General features: G+C 42.8%; 1 protein-coding gene across 1 annotated transcript in view; it reads left to right on the top strand.

The window, feature by feature from the left end:
• The first annotated feature begins 669 nt into the window (after window positions 1-669).
• The window catches only part of WIPI2 (WD repeat domain, phosphoinositide interacting 2), a 159,245-nt gene continuing 142,920 nt past the window's right edge, over window positions 670-16,994 (top strand). The window contains exon 1 of the mRNA XM_040439361.1: window positions 670-738. Within this exon, the coding sequence (XP_040295295.1) occupies window positions 731-738 (8 nt within the window). The 5' untranslated portion in view covers window positions 670-730. The remainder of the gene's footprint in view (window positions 739-16,994) is intronic.

Here is a 16,994-nt window from a genome sequence, read left to right as displayed (position 1 = left end):
GGCTTATGGTGTAAAGCTTGAGAATCGATAAGGCAGTTGGTGTGGAACAGGCTATGTTGATTTTTCAGCACTGAGTTTTTCTTGTTTTTTCCTGTCCCCATAATTTTATCCTAACTATTGCTATTTTTTTTGGATCTATTTTTAATTGCATACATATTGTGCATGCATTATCGTAGATTTGGGAATACTGTACATAATTGCAAATATTCTTAATTTCCCTATTGTACCTGTTTGTAACTTATACTTTTATATTGTATTGTGTCAATGTATTTGCTGAAACTTGATACTTTTGGATATTGAACTTTAATAGAAATTTGAAAAGTAAAGAAAAATGCCCAGAGCTCTTATATACATTATACTTATCTGCCCCCCGACACCCACGTGGCTCTGGATCCCTGCACGGCCATCACTGCATCTCCCCATCGCACGGATCAAAACATCCGGTGTCATGGGGAACCTCCCTAGCATTGCGGACGTGCAGGGATCCGGAGTGTTGCAGGTGCCAGGGAGCAGGTAAGTATAATCCATACGAGGGGACATGGGGGGGGGGGATCATTATAGGGGTTGTATAACCCCTTTATCTTGTCAAAAGGCAAAGTTCCCAAAACAAAAGTGCAGCACTGTACTTATATTCATTGGAAATCTGACACAATGTTTTCATCCACAGGGCACAGTGATCCGTGTTTTTTCCATTCCAGAAGGTCAGAAACTGTTTGAGCTCAGGCGAGGAATGAAAAGGTGAATATTATTTTGAAATTATTCTATATAGCTGCTAGAAACTTTTTTTTTTTATATTTTCACCGAAGAGCTAAAAAGTTTTACAAACTTGATATGGAAATATCTGATATCAAAGCATAAATTATGGGCTCCCATGCAAGATCTATTGCAAGGTCCAGGACCAGGTTGAAACGGCTACCTCTGCAGCTTTTATTGTGATGCCCTTCTCAAATGTAATTCCTTTCATTGTTTGCCTATAGATATAGATTTGCACTTACATAAATCACAGTAGATGTAAACAGTTAACCACTTCCTGAACCATGCTGTAAATGGAGCAGGCATCATCATCAGCTGGTGTGAGCTGTAACATGCAGCTGACACCCTACTGCAATCCCGTCCATTTAACCCCTTGGATGCAATGTTCAACAGCGACTTTGACATCTAAGTGGTTAACAAAGGGAGGGGGCTCCATCTGTACGGCATTGGGCCCTCAACGACACAGTCACAGGGTTCTGATTCTGGGGGCGGAGCCTGACCGCACATGGAAGGAGACTTGTGAGAGAGGAGCTCCTCCACGGCAGTCCCTACAAGCACCTTTTAGAACACTTTCTGTGACAGCAAACAGGTTCAAATACGGCAAAGACCGAAGGGGAGAAGTGTCGGACTTGACGACGGCGCACAAGCAGTCCCCCGACATACACAAATACCTGCAACATAAAAGCATGAGCGCGCAGGAGCGGACTCCTAAGATGGCGCCTCAGCAGCAGCCGAAACGTGAAGGAGAGACGGACCGGCACAGCGACCTCACCGGAGAGCACAGTGAGTTAGATATGGCTGCCACGTCTAAGATTTTTTTCAAAACAACCATAGCTCAAGCACTGAGCCCGGTCCTCTCCGATCTGGCTGACATCAAGAATGAAATTAGGCATGTGGGCACAAGGGTGAAAGGCCTTGAAAATGCGTGTGTGGCCATTACTGCGCACTCGACTGCCCTAGCATCCCAAATCTCAGAGCACACAGCTCAAATAAACAAGGCACTTACCCTGATAGAAGATCAGGAAAATAGAAGCAGACGGCGCAATATCCGAATAAAAGGATTGCTAGAATCGTGGGCCACAGACTCACTAAAGAAAATTGCCATGGAGATATTTGGAGATCTAATAGGGGGAGCTGTAGCCCAAGAGGTCACCATTGAAAGAATACACAGATCCCTCAAGCCCAAGCCATCAGGGTCTGAATCCCCTAGAGATGTGGTTTGTGGTCTACTCTCATGTGGACACATCAAGAATCCTAGCAGCAGCAAGGGAAAAAGCTCAAGTAACATATGCAGGGGCAGAGCTTACATTATATCAAGATGTAGCACCATCCATACTAACCAAAAGAAGAATCCTTAGGCCTCTTCTTGAACAGCTACGCAATAAAAATATTGTCTACTCCTGGCTGTATCCCTTTGGACTCTCTATTTCTCACAATGGTCGCCGACTGCGTATCCACACACCTGAAGACCTCGCCAAGATGTTGTCGCCGCTGGGTATAGAGCCGATAGAGATTCCATCCTGGATGCCGGCGGAGACGAACATCACCATGCCAGCCTTGCCGGTACAGGAACCATGGCAACGAGCCTCCAAGTACAAGCGCCAGCGTCCAAATCAGCGCACACCCCAGAACTCTCTAGAACCGGCCTGAAGAGACTATATGTCATGCTAAAGGTACCTGGTCGCAACTGTGACGCAGAGATGATCTGGAAAAATCATATCACTTGTTGATGTTAATCTGCCACAAACGCCGGTCTTATTCTGACAGAGGCGTAGGCTGACACCAACAATGTGGACCAAAGCCACACCACAGTTATGATTCCTAGCCTGGTTTAGGGTCAGAATGACTTAGCTCACTCGCCTGCATTTATAGGCAGGATCAGTTTTATTTCAATGTTCAACCGTTGTATATTCTACTTTGCTCAGTTTTTTTATTTGAATCCAGTTCATTGTTACCTGGTATTTGGGAGATGAACGATAAGTTCCGCCTGAGAGGGGCACTGAGATGCTATTGATGCACCCCATGTTCGCCTATTAATGTCCAATTTGCTGTCCATGCAGTAGTCAAAAGTAATACTCAGAAGGGCCTATGCGACCGAATACCCTCAAGGAAGGGTATCAATGATAATCTTTCTTCCTACAAACACATTTAGAGTCAAAAGGCATATATGGGAGGCTAAGGTACTACCTTTATAACTCTCTTATACTGAGACAAGTATGGATGGTCGTTCTTCTCCTTAAAATACAATACAACATGACATGTTTGCTTACTAGTAGAAATTGCTTGTATACTGCCGGTCAGGACAGTCATTGTCTTTGCTTACACCTCCTCCCCCTCCCCATTGTGAAGTCAACCCATCTTCACAATCCCCTACTCTAAGCAGAGTTCGCATAGTCACCTTTACCAGCCCATTACTCTCTGCACCTACCTGCATTCCTACCGGCAGCTACCCTACTACTGTATACTACCCACCCCTACAGAACAATTCCCCCCCCTCATCCCGCTCCAAACTTCCACCAACCAACTAAGATGGATTGCAAAATAACCACTTTAAATGTGAAAGGTCTCAACTCACCCAATAAAAGAAATCACATACTGTTACTACTTCGAAAACTGAAATCACATATCGTCTTCTTGCAAGAAACCAACTTTAAAAACCCACTTTAAAACTAACAAGGTTCCCAAGCTTCCTAAATCACCCTTTACTCAATGGTTTTATGGCAATAGCACCTCCTCCGCCTCCAGAGGAGTGGCAGTTGCTATCCACAACTCCATCCCCTTCATAAAACAGCAATACAATGACGCTGAGGGGAGGCTCTTGTTGGTAAAAGGAGAGATAGGGACCCAAATGTACACGTTAGCAAATTTTTATACCCCTAACTCCGGTCAGGTCGGATGGCTACCCAAAGCCCTAGATGCTCTACAACTGTTTGCCGAGGGCACAATAATCATGGGCTCAGATCTGAACGTCACTCTGGATCCATCCGTTGATTCCTCCGCGTCCAAATCCCAGATCCCTATTAAAGCACTAGATAAACTTCAGAACAAACTACACGAACTGCGTCTAACAGACGTATGGAGGTCTTGCAATCCAACTATCCATTCTATCCCCCATAATTCTTTTCAACGCTTAGATTATATATTATTTTCAGCACATGCCCTATAGCTTGTCTCAGCAGCGCACATAGGTGCAATTACAATCTCTGATCATGCACATGCAGCACCGCATGTCGCTTCTCTCAATTACCTAGAGGGGAATTGATCTGGCGACTTAATGAGTCACTACTTTACTCTGACACTAACCTAATGCACATCAGAAGGCATCTCAGTTCATTCTTTGAGATCAATTCATCCCCACAAACCCCTCCACCACTTTTATGGGACTCGCACAAGGCCTATATAAGAGGGATACTAGTCGAAGTGGGATCCCGGGTCAAAAAAGAAAGGCAGAAGAACATAGACTCATTACTAGATCAAATAGCCACAACGGAACGCCTAAATAAATCCTCCTATACACAAGCAAGGCAAAAAGAGCTCATAGCTCTTAGACAGCAACTTAAAGAGATATTAGACTTCTGTCATGCGAAACAGCATCTTCACTTTAAGCTCAAACTGTACACACATGGAGATAAGGGAGGGAAATGAATGTCCTCCTTAATTAAGAAGACAAGAGAAAAAACATATTCATAAAATAACAAACCCTCAGGGACTGTTGCACACTCAGACGGCTGATATAGCTAAAGCCTTTCACACTTATTAGTCAGGCCTGTACAATCTCAAATCCAATCCAGAACCAATATTAACAACACACATCCAAAGTTTTTTGGACACGCAAACACTCCCCACCATCTCGCCAGATGACTCCTCCAAACTCATTTCACCGGTCACAACTGAAGAACTAAAGACCATACTACGGAGTTTCCCCCGAGGGAAAAGCCTGAGGCCAGATGGACTCCCCCTTCTTTATTATAAAAAATTTGAGGACATACTGGTTCCCCATTTAACAACCCTCTGCAACCACCTACTTAAAGGGGGCACCTTATTTCCACAGTCGCAAGAGGCGCACATCAAGCTGATTCATAAAACCGGAAAAGATCCCCAGCCCCATCTCATTGCTAAATCTAGACCTAAAAGTGTGGGCTAAATTAATCTTCATGCGCATCAGCCCCCTACTCACGTGTCTAATAGGAAAAGAACAGGCAGGCTTTGTTAAAGGGCTTCTGTCACCCCACTAAACAGTTTATTTATTTTTTGGTTACTTATAATACCTATAATGCGATTTATGCATACATACTGTAATTAATCATTTTCGTTCATCAGATTCTGTTAAAAACTTACTTTTAAAATATGCAAATTACCTTGCTACCAGCAAGTAGGGCGGCTACTTGCTGGTAGCAGCCGCATCCCCCTATCCTAAAGACGCCCCCTCCGCATGCTGATTGACAGGGCCAGCGGACGGGATCTTTCTCTGCTGGCCCTGTATGCATTCAAAATCTGGCGCCTGCGCCGTACCTGTCTTAGTCGGCGCAGGCTCACTGAGAGGCGGACGCTCGCTCGGTCGCTCCATCCTCAATGCGCCTGCGCCGATGACGTTACATCTACACCCGCCGCAGGCGCATTGAGGAAGGAGCGATCGAACGAGCATCCTCCTCTCAGTGCGCCTGCGCCGACTGAAGACAGGTACGGCGCAGGCGCCAGATTTTGAATGCAAACAGGGCCAGCAGAGAAAGATCCCATCCGCTGGCCCTGTCAATCAGCATGCGGAGGGGGCGTCTTTAGAATAGGAGGATGCGGCTGCTACCAGCAAGTAGCCGCCCTACTTGCTGGTAGCAAGGTAATTTGCATATTTTAAAAGTAAGTTTTTAACAGAATCTGCTGAACGAAAATGATTAATTACAGTATGTATGCATAAATCGCATTATAGGCATTATAAGTAACCAAAAAAAAAAAAAAAATGTTTAGTGGGGTGACAGAAGCCCTTTAAGGATAGGGAGGGAAAGGACAACTCCTGTAGGATGTTACACATTATACACTTAGCACACAAGCATAAACTGCCCTTAGCACTAATGGGAGTAGACGCAGAAAAGGCCTTCGACAGGGTCAATTTTATGGAGCTTCAATTCTCACCCTGAGTTAATTAAAGCCATATTTACGCTATACACGCAACCCACTGCTCGCTTAAAAATAAATGGTACCTTGTAACCTTCCTTCAAAATAACAAACGGAACAAGACAGGGCTGCCCCCTGTCCCCTTTCCTGTTCATTCTATGATTCAAAACCCTTTTACAAAATGTTAGACAGAATCCTGCCATCACAGGTTTTAAAATAGGACGTATACAACTTAAAGGTGTTGCCTTCGCAGATGACCTGCTCTTTTTGTTGTCAGACCCAATATCAGAATTACCGATACTTAGTAAAATGCTAGACGACTTCGGCTCACTATCCAACTTTAAGGTGAATGTCTCAAAAACAGAGATATTGAACATCACACTCCCTCCTAAAAGGGTCTCCCTAGCAAAGAAACACTCACCCTACCCATGGGTAACAGACACTCTAAAATATCTAGGCATTCAATTGCCTAGTCAACTCTACAAATTGTCTAGTTCCAATTTCCTCCCACTACTGACTGAGATCAAAAGTCTATTGCGAGGGGGGCGGAGCCTACGCTGAGAGCCGATGGTTGTGTGAAACGTCGCTCTGCTATTCTAACTATCCTTCATAGCCTTTAATCATCAGCATACCAGACCGAAAATGGTCAAGATCGGAGGACAAAAGAACACTGACCACCCCGTTTCTACCAAAGCGGCGATTTAGCCCGGGGAAATGGACCAATTCATTAAGAAGGCTGCCGCTGTACATGTGGCCAGAGAATCTAAAATGGCGCCCGGAACTCCGAAGGCCGCTGGCTACAGGCAACAAGCTACAACGGGTGCTAAAGGAGGCAGGGAAACATCCCTCAGCCCTGATGCCCTTCCAATATCCAGGGGATTCCTTAAGGACTCGCTCGCTGAAGCCCTAGAACCCCTCAGCTCTGAACTGGCTGCCATCAGAAGCGATTTTCGCCACATCGGATCCAGAGTGGAGACCCTGGAAGAAAATCAGCAAAAAATCGCTGCGCACCAAACAGAGGTGTCTTCTAACCTGGCCGAATATCAAGCGCACATTAACCTTCTATATACGGCGCTGGAGGACCAGGAGAACAGGGGAAGAAGGAATAATCTTCGGTTTAGGGGTATTCCTGAATCTGTTAGCCCCGGTGATATTCCTGAAACAGTAATGCAAATCTGCCTCCAACTGTTAGGCCCTGATACAGCGCATGAAATTACGATTGAAAGAGCGCATAGAGCCTTGAGGCCTAAACCGAATCCAAACGAACCCCCTCGAGGACGTTATATGCAAGTTTCTCTACTTTCCGGTCAAAGAAGCAATCCTATCAAGTGCCAGAACAACTCGTCACTGTCGTGGGAAAATAATGTAATCGAGATCTACCAGGACTTAGCGCAATCTACTCTCCGAAAACGCAGAGCGCTCAAACCTCTTACGGATCGACTGCGCTCCCAGAAGATTCCTTACCGCTGGTCCTTCCCCTTCGGCCTCTCATTCTCCCACAATGGCCGCCGTCTATCCGTCTCTTCTCCCAAAGACCTGGAGAAGATTTATGCCCACCTTCAGATCCAGGCACTTCCAATTGCTGACTGGGACGTACTTCAGACCACAGCTACCCTGCCCGATCTACCTGCTTTTGTTCCATGGGAACCTCCTCGTACCCCCAAACCACAAAGAGGAAGAAGACCGAACACCCCTACACCGAGGAGACTCCCACTCATGGAAGATTGAAGAAGACTTCCAGCGATAAGTATACGATCGCAGGACTATGTAATATTGCCATACTAGTAATTATTATGATGCCCGAACGTTCCTTTCCGATTACTTGTCTCAAACTACTTAGTCTATTAGCTTAAGTTCTAACCTAGCAAATACAGAGTTAACAGCAACTCACAAGCTAAGGATGATTACCATAGTTAACATACATTGCGATTGTATACCCATGACTTCTCCTATCCGTTTATATAATATACCATCGAGGTCCAGTCTAAGTCGATCAAAGTTAGCTTTCAACGACAAATGCATAATCGCAACTGAATGTAGTGCAGACATACCAGTTAACACTTAGAACTTCGGTTGATCGCACCGATTATTTACTTCCAAATAATTACTAAACGACCTAACCATTTCCCTGCTCCCTTGGAGTCATTGGTGAACCCTAGGTTGAAAAGATATGCTCCAGTCGATATTTAGTGAGACTCTCTATTTGAGCCGATTACCTGCTCCAAATTACTTAGTCTATTAGCTTAAGTTCTAACCTAGCAAATACAGAATTTACAGTGACTCACAGGCTGAGTGAGATTACCATAGTTAACATACATTGCGATTGTTTACCTATGATTTCTCCTATTCGTTTATATAAGATACCATCGAGGTCCAGTCTAAGTTGATAAAAGTTAACTTTCAATGACAAATACATAATCGCAACTGAATGTAGTGCAGACAAACCAGTTAACACTTGGAACTTCGGTTGATCGCACCGATTATTTACTTCCGAATAATTATTGAATGACCTAACCATTCTCCTGCTCCCTTGGATTCATTAGTGAATCCTAGGTTGAAAAGGTATGCTCCACGCGATATTTAGTGTTATTCTCTATTTGAGCTTCTTCCTATACGATTGCACAATACGATATTATAATCCAAGTTTTAGTACTGTGCAAAATTAATATCTACCGCATAACGTCAAAATTGCCTGATCTACAATATCTTGGACAAGGATAGGTGGAAGGAAAATAAAAAGAGTGATTCTCTTTACCCCCCTGATATTGGCAAAGTCTCCGGACTCCGCCGCAATGTTTTACACTTATAATTGTGTTGTTAAAACTGTTTTTCATTTTTATCGTTTCTTTTCTTTTTGTTTTCCCATTGGAATCTCCCTTTTACTTTACACCATACATTTTTGTTATGTAGATGTCCCTCATTCTATATCTCTGCCTCATCTAAGTCACAGAAGCATGTATCCATACTTTTCTTATCATTGTACATGTTCACAGCTATCCTAGTTGCAATGTACGCTCTCTGCTCAAGGAGACCTGATCAGCAATGGTTCAATTCACGAAATGAAGCAGTATGGCGGACCTAACGATAACCTCATTTAACGTTAAGGGATTTAATGCTCCGTCTAAAAGGTGCCAAATTTTTTCATTGTTAAAAAAGAGGAACACCTCTATATTGTTTCTGCAAGAAACTCATTTTAAGTTTAATCGGTATCCAGATCTCTCCCGTTCCAGCTTCCCCGTGTGGTACCATTGCGGATCGGGCTCCTCCTCTTCAAAGGGAGTTAGTATAGGCTTTAGCAAGAACACACCATTCCAATACTGCTCGCATATACAAGATGCAGAAGGAAGGTACCTAATGTTAAAAGGAACCATAGCCAATCAGGCTTACACTTTAATCAATACAGGGAGTGCAGAATTATTAGGCAAGTTGTATTTTTGAGGATTAATTTTATTATTGAACAACAACCATGTTCTCAATGAACCCAAAAAACTCATTAATATCAAAGCTGAATATTTTGGAAGTAGTTTTTAGTTTGTTTTTAGTTTTAGCTATTTTAGGGGGATATCTGTGTGTGCAGGTGACTATTACTGTGCATAATTATTAGGCAACTTAACAAAAAACAAATATATACCCATTTCAATTATTTATTTTTACCAGTGAAACCAATATAACATCTCAACATTCACAAATATACATTTCTGACATTCAAAAACAAAACAAAAACAAATCAGTGACCAATATAGCCACCTTTCTTTGCAAGGACACTCAAAAGCCTGCCATCCATGGATTCTGTCAGTGTTTTGATCTGTTCACCATCAACATTGCGTGCAGCAGCAACCACAGCCTCCCAGACACTGTTCAGAGAGGTGTACTGTTTTCCCTCCTTGTAAATCTCACATTTGATGATGGACCACAGGTTCTCAATGGGGTTCAGATCAGGTGAACAAGGAGGCCATGTCATTAGATTTTCTTCTTTTATACCCTTTCTTGCCAGCCACGCTGTGGAGTACTTGGACGCGTGTGATGGAGCATTGTCCTGCATGAAAATCATGTTTTTCTTGAAGGATGCAGACTTCTTCCTGTACCACTGCTTGAAGAAGGTGTCTTCCAGAAACTGGCAGTAGGACTGGGAGTTGAGCTTGACTCCATCCTCAACCCGAAAAGGCCCCACAAGCTCATCTTTGATGATACCAGCCCAAACCAGTACTCCACCTCCACCTTGCTGGAGTCTGAGTCGGACTGGAGCTCTCTGCCCTTTACCAATCCAGCCACGGGCCCATCCATCTGGCCCATCAAGACTCACTCTCGTTTCATCAGTTCATAAAACCTTAGAAAAATCTGTCTTGACGTTTCAGCTTGTGTGTCTTGTTCAGTGGTGGTCGTCTTTCAGCCTTTCTTACCTTGGCCATGTCTCTGAGTATTGCACACCTTGTGCTTTTGGGCACTCCAGTGATGTTGCAGCTCTGAAATATGGCCAAACTGGTGGCAAGTGGCATCTTGGCAGCTGCACGCTTGACTTTTCTCAGTTCATGGGCAGTTATTTTGCGCCTTGGTTTTTCCACACGCTTCTTGCGACTCTGTTGACTATTTTGAATGAAACGCTTGATTGTTCGATGATCACGCTTCAGAAGCTTTGCAATTTTAAGAGTGCTGCATCCCTCTGCAAGAAATCTCACTATTTTTGACTTTTATGAGCCTGTCAAGTCCTTCTTTTGACCCATTTTGCCAAAGGAAAGGAAGTTGCCTAATAATTATGCACACCTAATATAGGGTGTTGATGTCATTAGACCACACCCCTTCTTATTACAGAGATGCACATCACCTAATATGCTTAATTGGTAGTAGGCTTTCGAACCTATACAGCTTGGAGTAAGACAACATGCATAAAGAGGATGATGTGGTCAAAATACTCATTTGCCTAATAATTCTGCACGCAGTGTATATACGCTCCCAATGTCAACCAAGCGTCTTGGTTCAAGGATATCTATCCTATCATAGAATCCTTCCAAGATGGTACGGTTATCATGGGAGGCGACTTCAATGTTGCCCTGAATCCCGTCTTAGACTCCTCAACAAAAAAATCCGCTCTCTCACAGAAATCTCTCAATTACATATGTGACACATTTCATAACCTGGACCTGGTTCACACTTGGAGATTATTTAACCCCACTGGAAGGGATTACACATTCTTCTCTAACGCCCATGGTTCACACCAAAGGTTAGATTATCTTTTTATCTCCAAAAAGCATCTCCAACTATGCTCCAAAGCCCACATAGACTCCATTCATCTATCTGATCACTCTCCAATCTTTGTCACTATCTCTACCCCCCAAATATCCCCCAAAGTAACTAACTGGAGACTCAATGAACAACTTATCACCTCTAAAGAAAATAAATCTATCATCCAGAAGGCTATTAATGAATTCTTCTCCTTAAACGCCCTCCCAGATACTTCCCCCCACATACTCTGGGATACCCATAAGGCATACATAAGAGGTCAACTCATTAGACTTGGTGCCCATCTTAAAAAACTGAGGCCAAAATTGATAACCTCTTACAAGAAATAAAAGAACTTGAATCGAACCACAAAAAATCCCTTTCTGACCACCACCTTTCCAAGCTCAATAACCTCCGCTCTGAACTTAAAAATCACTTACGCTCCATGTTGGCCAAATTTTTTCTAAATTCCCAATTTAAGTACTTTGCCCATGGCGATAAAGCGTCTAAGTCTGTTATGAGCAGGATAAAGAAAAGGAGAAGCCACAACCATATCTGTAAAATCCACAAAAGCAATGGAGAATTGGCCTTAACATCTAAAGATATTGCTTCCCAATTTCAAGCCTTCTATCAATCCCTCTATAATCTACCCCAACATATTCCTACAGCCAACTCCCCATCTAACCTAGAAGCCATAAATAGTTTTCTTGATAAAATCTCACTCCCTAAACTTCTCCCCTCTCATGCAAAGATATTAGAATCCCCCTTCTCTTTAGATGAATTAAAAGACGCCATCAAGCAACTTCCAAAAAATAAAGCCCCAGGCCCCGACGGCCTCACAGCCCTTTATTATACCACATTTAGGGAATCCATTACCCCTTACCTCTTGTCTATATGCAACCAATCGCTCAAAGGCATCCCACTTACCTTAGACATTACAAGGGCTCTCAATACCATCATACCCAAAGAAGGTAAGGACCCTTCACACTGCGCTAACTACCGCCCCATTCCCTACTAAACCTTGATTTGAAAATCCTAGCCAAAATGTTAGCCAACCGCCTCTCCCCTATTCTCCCGTCATTGGTTCATGGCGACCAGACAGGCTTTGTGATTGGCAGAGAAGGAAAGGATAATTCAGTCAGAATTCTCAATGCCATTCATTATACTACCAAATCGTCCTGTCCTCTAGTTCTCCTCAGCACCGACGCCGAAAAAGCCTTAGACAGAATCAGCTGCGACTTTCTTCGTCTTACACTGATTAAATTTGGCCTACCAGCACCTTTTATCGATGCAATTTTCTCCATGTATACTAATGCTTCGGCGTCGGTGCTGGTGATTGAAACCTCCTCCCCTTCCTTTCCCATTAGAAATGGTACTCGTCAGGGATGCCCACTCTCCCCCTTGGTTTTCGTATTAACTATGGAACCACTTCTTCAGACTTTCCGCCAAAATGATAAAATTAAAGGTATTAAATTAGGAAATCATGAACATAAAGTTGAAGCGTTTCCTGATGACCTCTTACTCCTCACCTCTAACCCCAAAGAATCTCTACCACTAATATATGACACGCTAGAAAAAATTAGTCCCCTGTCCAACCTCAAGATAAACATGAAAAAATCCCATATTTTGAGTTTAGGCTTGAGCGGTCAAACTAAAAAAGACCTAGCAGCCCAATCTCCGTTCAACTGGGATACTCCTTACATAACTTATTTGGGAATCAAAATTGGCACTGACCTCACCAAACTATTTAAACTTAATTATATCCCTTTATTGCAAAGTATTCAAGCTCAATTAAATAACCTACACCTTCAAACATTCTCCTGGTTCGGCCGGAAGAACTTATTCACTTCATTGATTCTCCCTAAACTGACCTATCTGCAACAAGTCCTCCCTCTCCCTATACCAAACTCCTTTTTCCTATCTCTCAATAAAGAAATTTGCTCCTTTATATGGAGTCGAAAGAAAGCCCGCATACGGCTCTCTATCCTACAAACCCTAAAACTTCTGGGGGCATTAACCTTCCGAACCCTTCGCTCTACAACACCTCTACCCTACTAGCTAGGGTTAAAGACTGGTTCAGAGAACCCCCTCACAAATCTTGGACTGGTATGGAATCTACCCTAACTAACACCTCATTTAGAACTCTTCTGATCCATTCTCAAAAAGAACGAATTAATTACAGGAATATTAGCCCAACTGTACAGGCTACTTTAGAGGCTTGGGACAAGCTCCAAAGTTCGGTTAATAGTATCCCTCTACCCTCCCCACTTATCAAGATGAAAGATCTGATTAATTTGGCTCCACCAGAATTAAGACAAAGCCTCCCTATATCTGTCCGAAACTCTGAAATCCTGGTTCTTTCTCTCTTTGGGGAGGATGGCAAAATAATCCATAGTGATCACTTAACTTCTATTTTTCCCGAGATTAAGATGTTCCCTTCCCTTTACTCTTTCTTACACTCCAGTCTAACAAAACATGTTCCCCATCAAGCCCTTTTAACTTTTGACTCGGTTCGAAAGCCTCATTGCTCAAAATCCTACCCCTAAAAAACGAATCTCTCAGCTTTATAGAAGACTAAACACACCTGTCTGCCCTCCTAAATTAGCCTTCATTGGCGCCTGGGAAAATGACTTAGAGACTTCGTTCTCCACAAAAGACCAATTGAGACTTTTTAGAGAACCTCATTGATCCTCCAGATGTGTCAGGATACAAGAAAACAGCTACAAAATACTTACCAGGTGGTATAGAACACCAGATATCACCTGTAGGTATAACAACGCTGGTTCTGATGCATGCTGGAGGTGTGGAGATGGGGGCGGCAAATTCCTCCACATCTGGTGGTCCTGCCCACCATTGTTTAAATGGTGGTCCGAGATCTTCAAACACTGTAATACAATATGCAAATTGAAAATTCCGGTCTCGCCCCAATTGGCTCTCTTAGGCCTTCCCCCCTCCTCTGTATCCATTAATGTCACATCACTGTTCAAAAAATTGGTATCAGCAGCCCGCCTCATAATCCCTAGATACTGGCTATCGGCTGACCTCCCCCCACTAGACCATTGGATAAATAAGGTGGACGCCATCTATAGATTCGAGGACCTGGCCGCTTGGGAAAACCGTTCCCATGACAGTTTTTCCGCTCTCTGGAAACCATAGGAAGTCTATAGGCACTTTAATAATGCTCATTGAATACACCTCGGTCTACTCTGCCTTAGTAAAACACAAGATGCAATTGTTTATACTTACACGATATGACTGAATTGGACATCTACTTTGTTAATTTAGTTGGTGTAATAGTAGCCAAGTAAAGTGATATTGTATGCTGCTGTATACTGCCCATTGATATGTAACTACTTGTGATATTGTATGCTGCTGTATACTGCCCATTGATATGTAGCTACTTGTACTACTGATTTATTTTTCAATAAAGCGTTGAAAAAAAAAAAAAAAGTCTATTGCGAGACTATGACTATCCTTTCATCTCGTGGATGGGGCGCAAGAACCTTGTAAAAACGTACATTATCCCAAAAATATTATATACACTCATTATGATACCAACTCATGTACCAGTCAGCTTCTTCAGCTCTATTCGATCTATGTTCTCTAAATTCATCTGGAAAAGACGCAGACCCAGATTACCCTATACTCTGCTCATAAAACAACACACTTATGGGGGAATGGGCCTACCTGACATAGCATCTTATTATAAAGCTATACATTTAAACAGATGGTTGGAGCTGATCAAGCCTAGCAAACAATTGGATTTGGAGATTCTGGCACAACATTTTCTAGGCTCCTCCTCACGCAGAAAACCCTATGGTGGCTGACAGCAGGTACTCCTAGACGTGCAGACCCTGACCCACTACTGAAAGGCATATGTCAAGTCTGGTTATCCTTGAAGGATGCTCTGACGCCCTCCCTGTCTCCATTGCTCCCCTCAAGCCTACTCCCTATTGTTGTAACTAATATTGACTCACCTTACGCAGATTTTTGGGAGCAGTTTAGAGATATCCCTGTAATGGATCTCTTCCATTCTAATGTGATGACATCACAAGAAACACTACAGAAGTTGTTGCAGCATACACCCTCTAACCCGCTTCATATAGCACATTTCAAAAGAGTAGCTGAGAGTTTCCTACAGGCCTATTCTTTTAAAAGACAACTCACACCTCTTGAAACTATTTTATCAGTAAGTCTCCCAGCACAGAGGAAAGTAAGCAAACTTTACTCTCTACTTATCGCCCCACAAGCTGGTTTTAAACTACCATTTCTCCACTCCTGGGAAAGGGAGTTAAACATTACTCGTACAGAGGAGATAAAAGCTATTCTTCGTACTTCACATGGTTTCTCGACATGCACCAGGTTACAAGAGAACCATTACAAACTACTAACTCTGTGGTACAGAACCCCAGGCTATCTCTATACACACAATCTATCGAATTCTAGGGAATGCTGGAGATGTGAGACACACGATGGCTCCTTGTCCCATATATGGTATGAGTGCCCACTGATAACCGCATATTGGAAACGGATTGAGGAAACTATCCAAAAGGTCTGCTCAGCTTCCTTCACCCTCAAACTCGATCAAATTGTCTTAGCAAGGCCAAGCCCATCATACTTACCATCAAAGAAAAACTTATCACTCATATACTAGCTGCAGCGAAAGCCCTCATACCTATTCACTGGCTCAGTAAAGAGCCTCCGTCATTTCAGGAATGGTTCTCAAAAATAAACTAAATATGCCTTTTTGAACTAGCCTAGCCAACAGAACCAATGATGGGTATATTAAACTATGGGCACCATGGAAGAAGTTTCAGGCTCAAAGGCAACAGGAAAACTCCTAAAACATTTTATTTGTATGTACAAGAAGACATTTTAAATATGCTATGTTAAGAACTCATAGATACCCCCCCTTTTTTTTCCCTCACCCTTTTTTCCCTTACCCTTTTTTCAGCCCTTGGCTTTTTCGTGTCATGACCCTTCCCCTTTGCGAGGAGGGGGATGACATGGAGACGCTAAGATAAGGTGCTTAGATCATCTACATGTAAACTATGTACAACGTTTATTCCTGTTTTTGTAACAAGGATTTGTAACAGTTTCACTTGTTTAAAAAAATGGCACTAATTGTAAATGTGCATTGTCTTAATAATGAAAAATAAAAAATTCATAAAAAAAAGAATTTCAGGGTTCTGATGCTTGGCAGCCAGGTAAGTATGGAAGCCTATTAGGCCATGACAGAGAATAGGCTGTGCCTAGTAGTGTGAGTGTAAATCTAATCAAATTATATTGCAATATATATCTCTTACATTGAATTACTCCAGTGGCCGGACTTCTGTAAGTTCAAGTCCCCTAGTGTGATTTCAAGTGAAAAAGCACTATTTTCCCATTTTTCAGTCCATTATTATTGTTAAAAACTGAAATAAAAACAAACAAACATAACATGGCAACAAACAAGTCAACAGTTAAAACAAGCGGAATGAGAGCCCTCTCGCATATTCTTATACTCTATAAGGAGATGGGGTGTCAGAGAAGGTAACAAGTACTTGTTTTGTTCAGTGGTCCAGCAGATTTAACAAAATAGGGGAGTAGATATAAAGCTACATGAGACAGTCACCAGCCGATATCTGTAGGGCTTCTGAGCTAATGGGCTGAATCAGGTTCAGAAAAATGACGATTTGGGGGGGGGGGGGGTGAATGAAGAGGAGTTGGATTGGAGGATGTTAGACAGACCTAAAAAGATGAGTTTTTAGTGAGCGTCTAAAACTGTCGATGTTGTGATTTACCTAATTGATTGCGGTAGGGCATTCCAGAGAATAGGGGCAGCTCGGGAAAAGTCTTGAAAACAGGAGTGAGAGGTTCAGATTATGGTGGATGTTTAAATTGAATCCTATACTGTATGGGCAACCAGTGCAATG

The sequence above is a fragment of the Bufo bufo genome, chromosome 7, assembly GCF_905171765.1.
Source record: "Bufo bufo chromosome 7, aBufBuf1.1, whole genome shotgun sequence".
NCBI lineage: Eukaryota > Metazoa > Chordata > Amphibia > Anura > Bufonidae > Bufo > Bufo bufo.
This window is presented reverse-complemented; position numbering and strand designations above follow the sequence as displayed.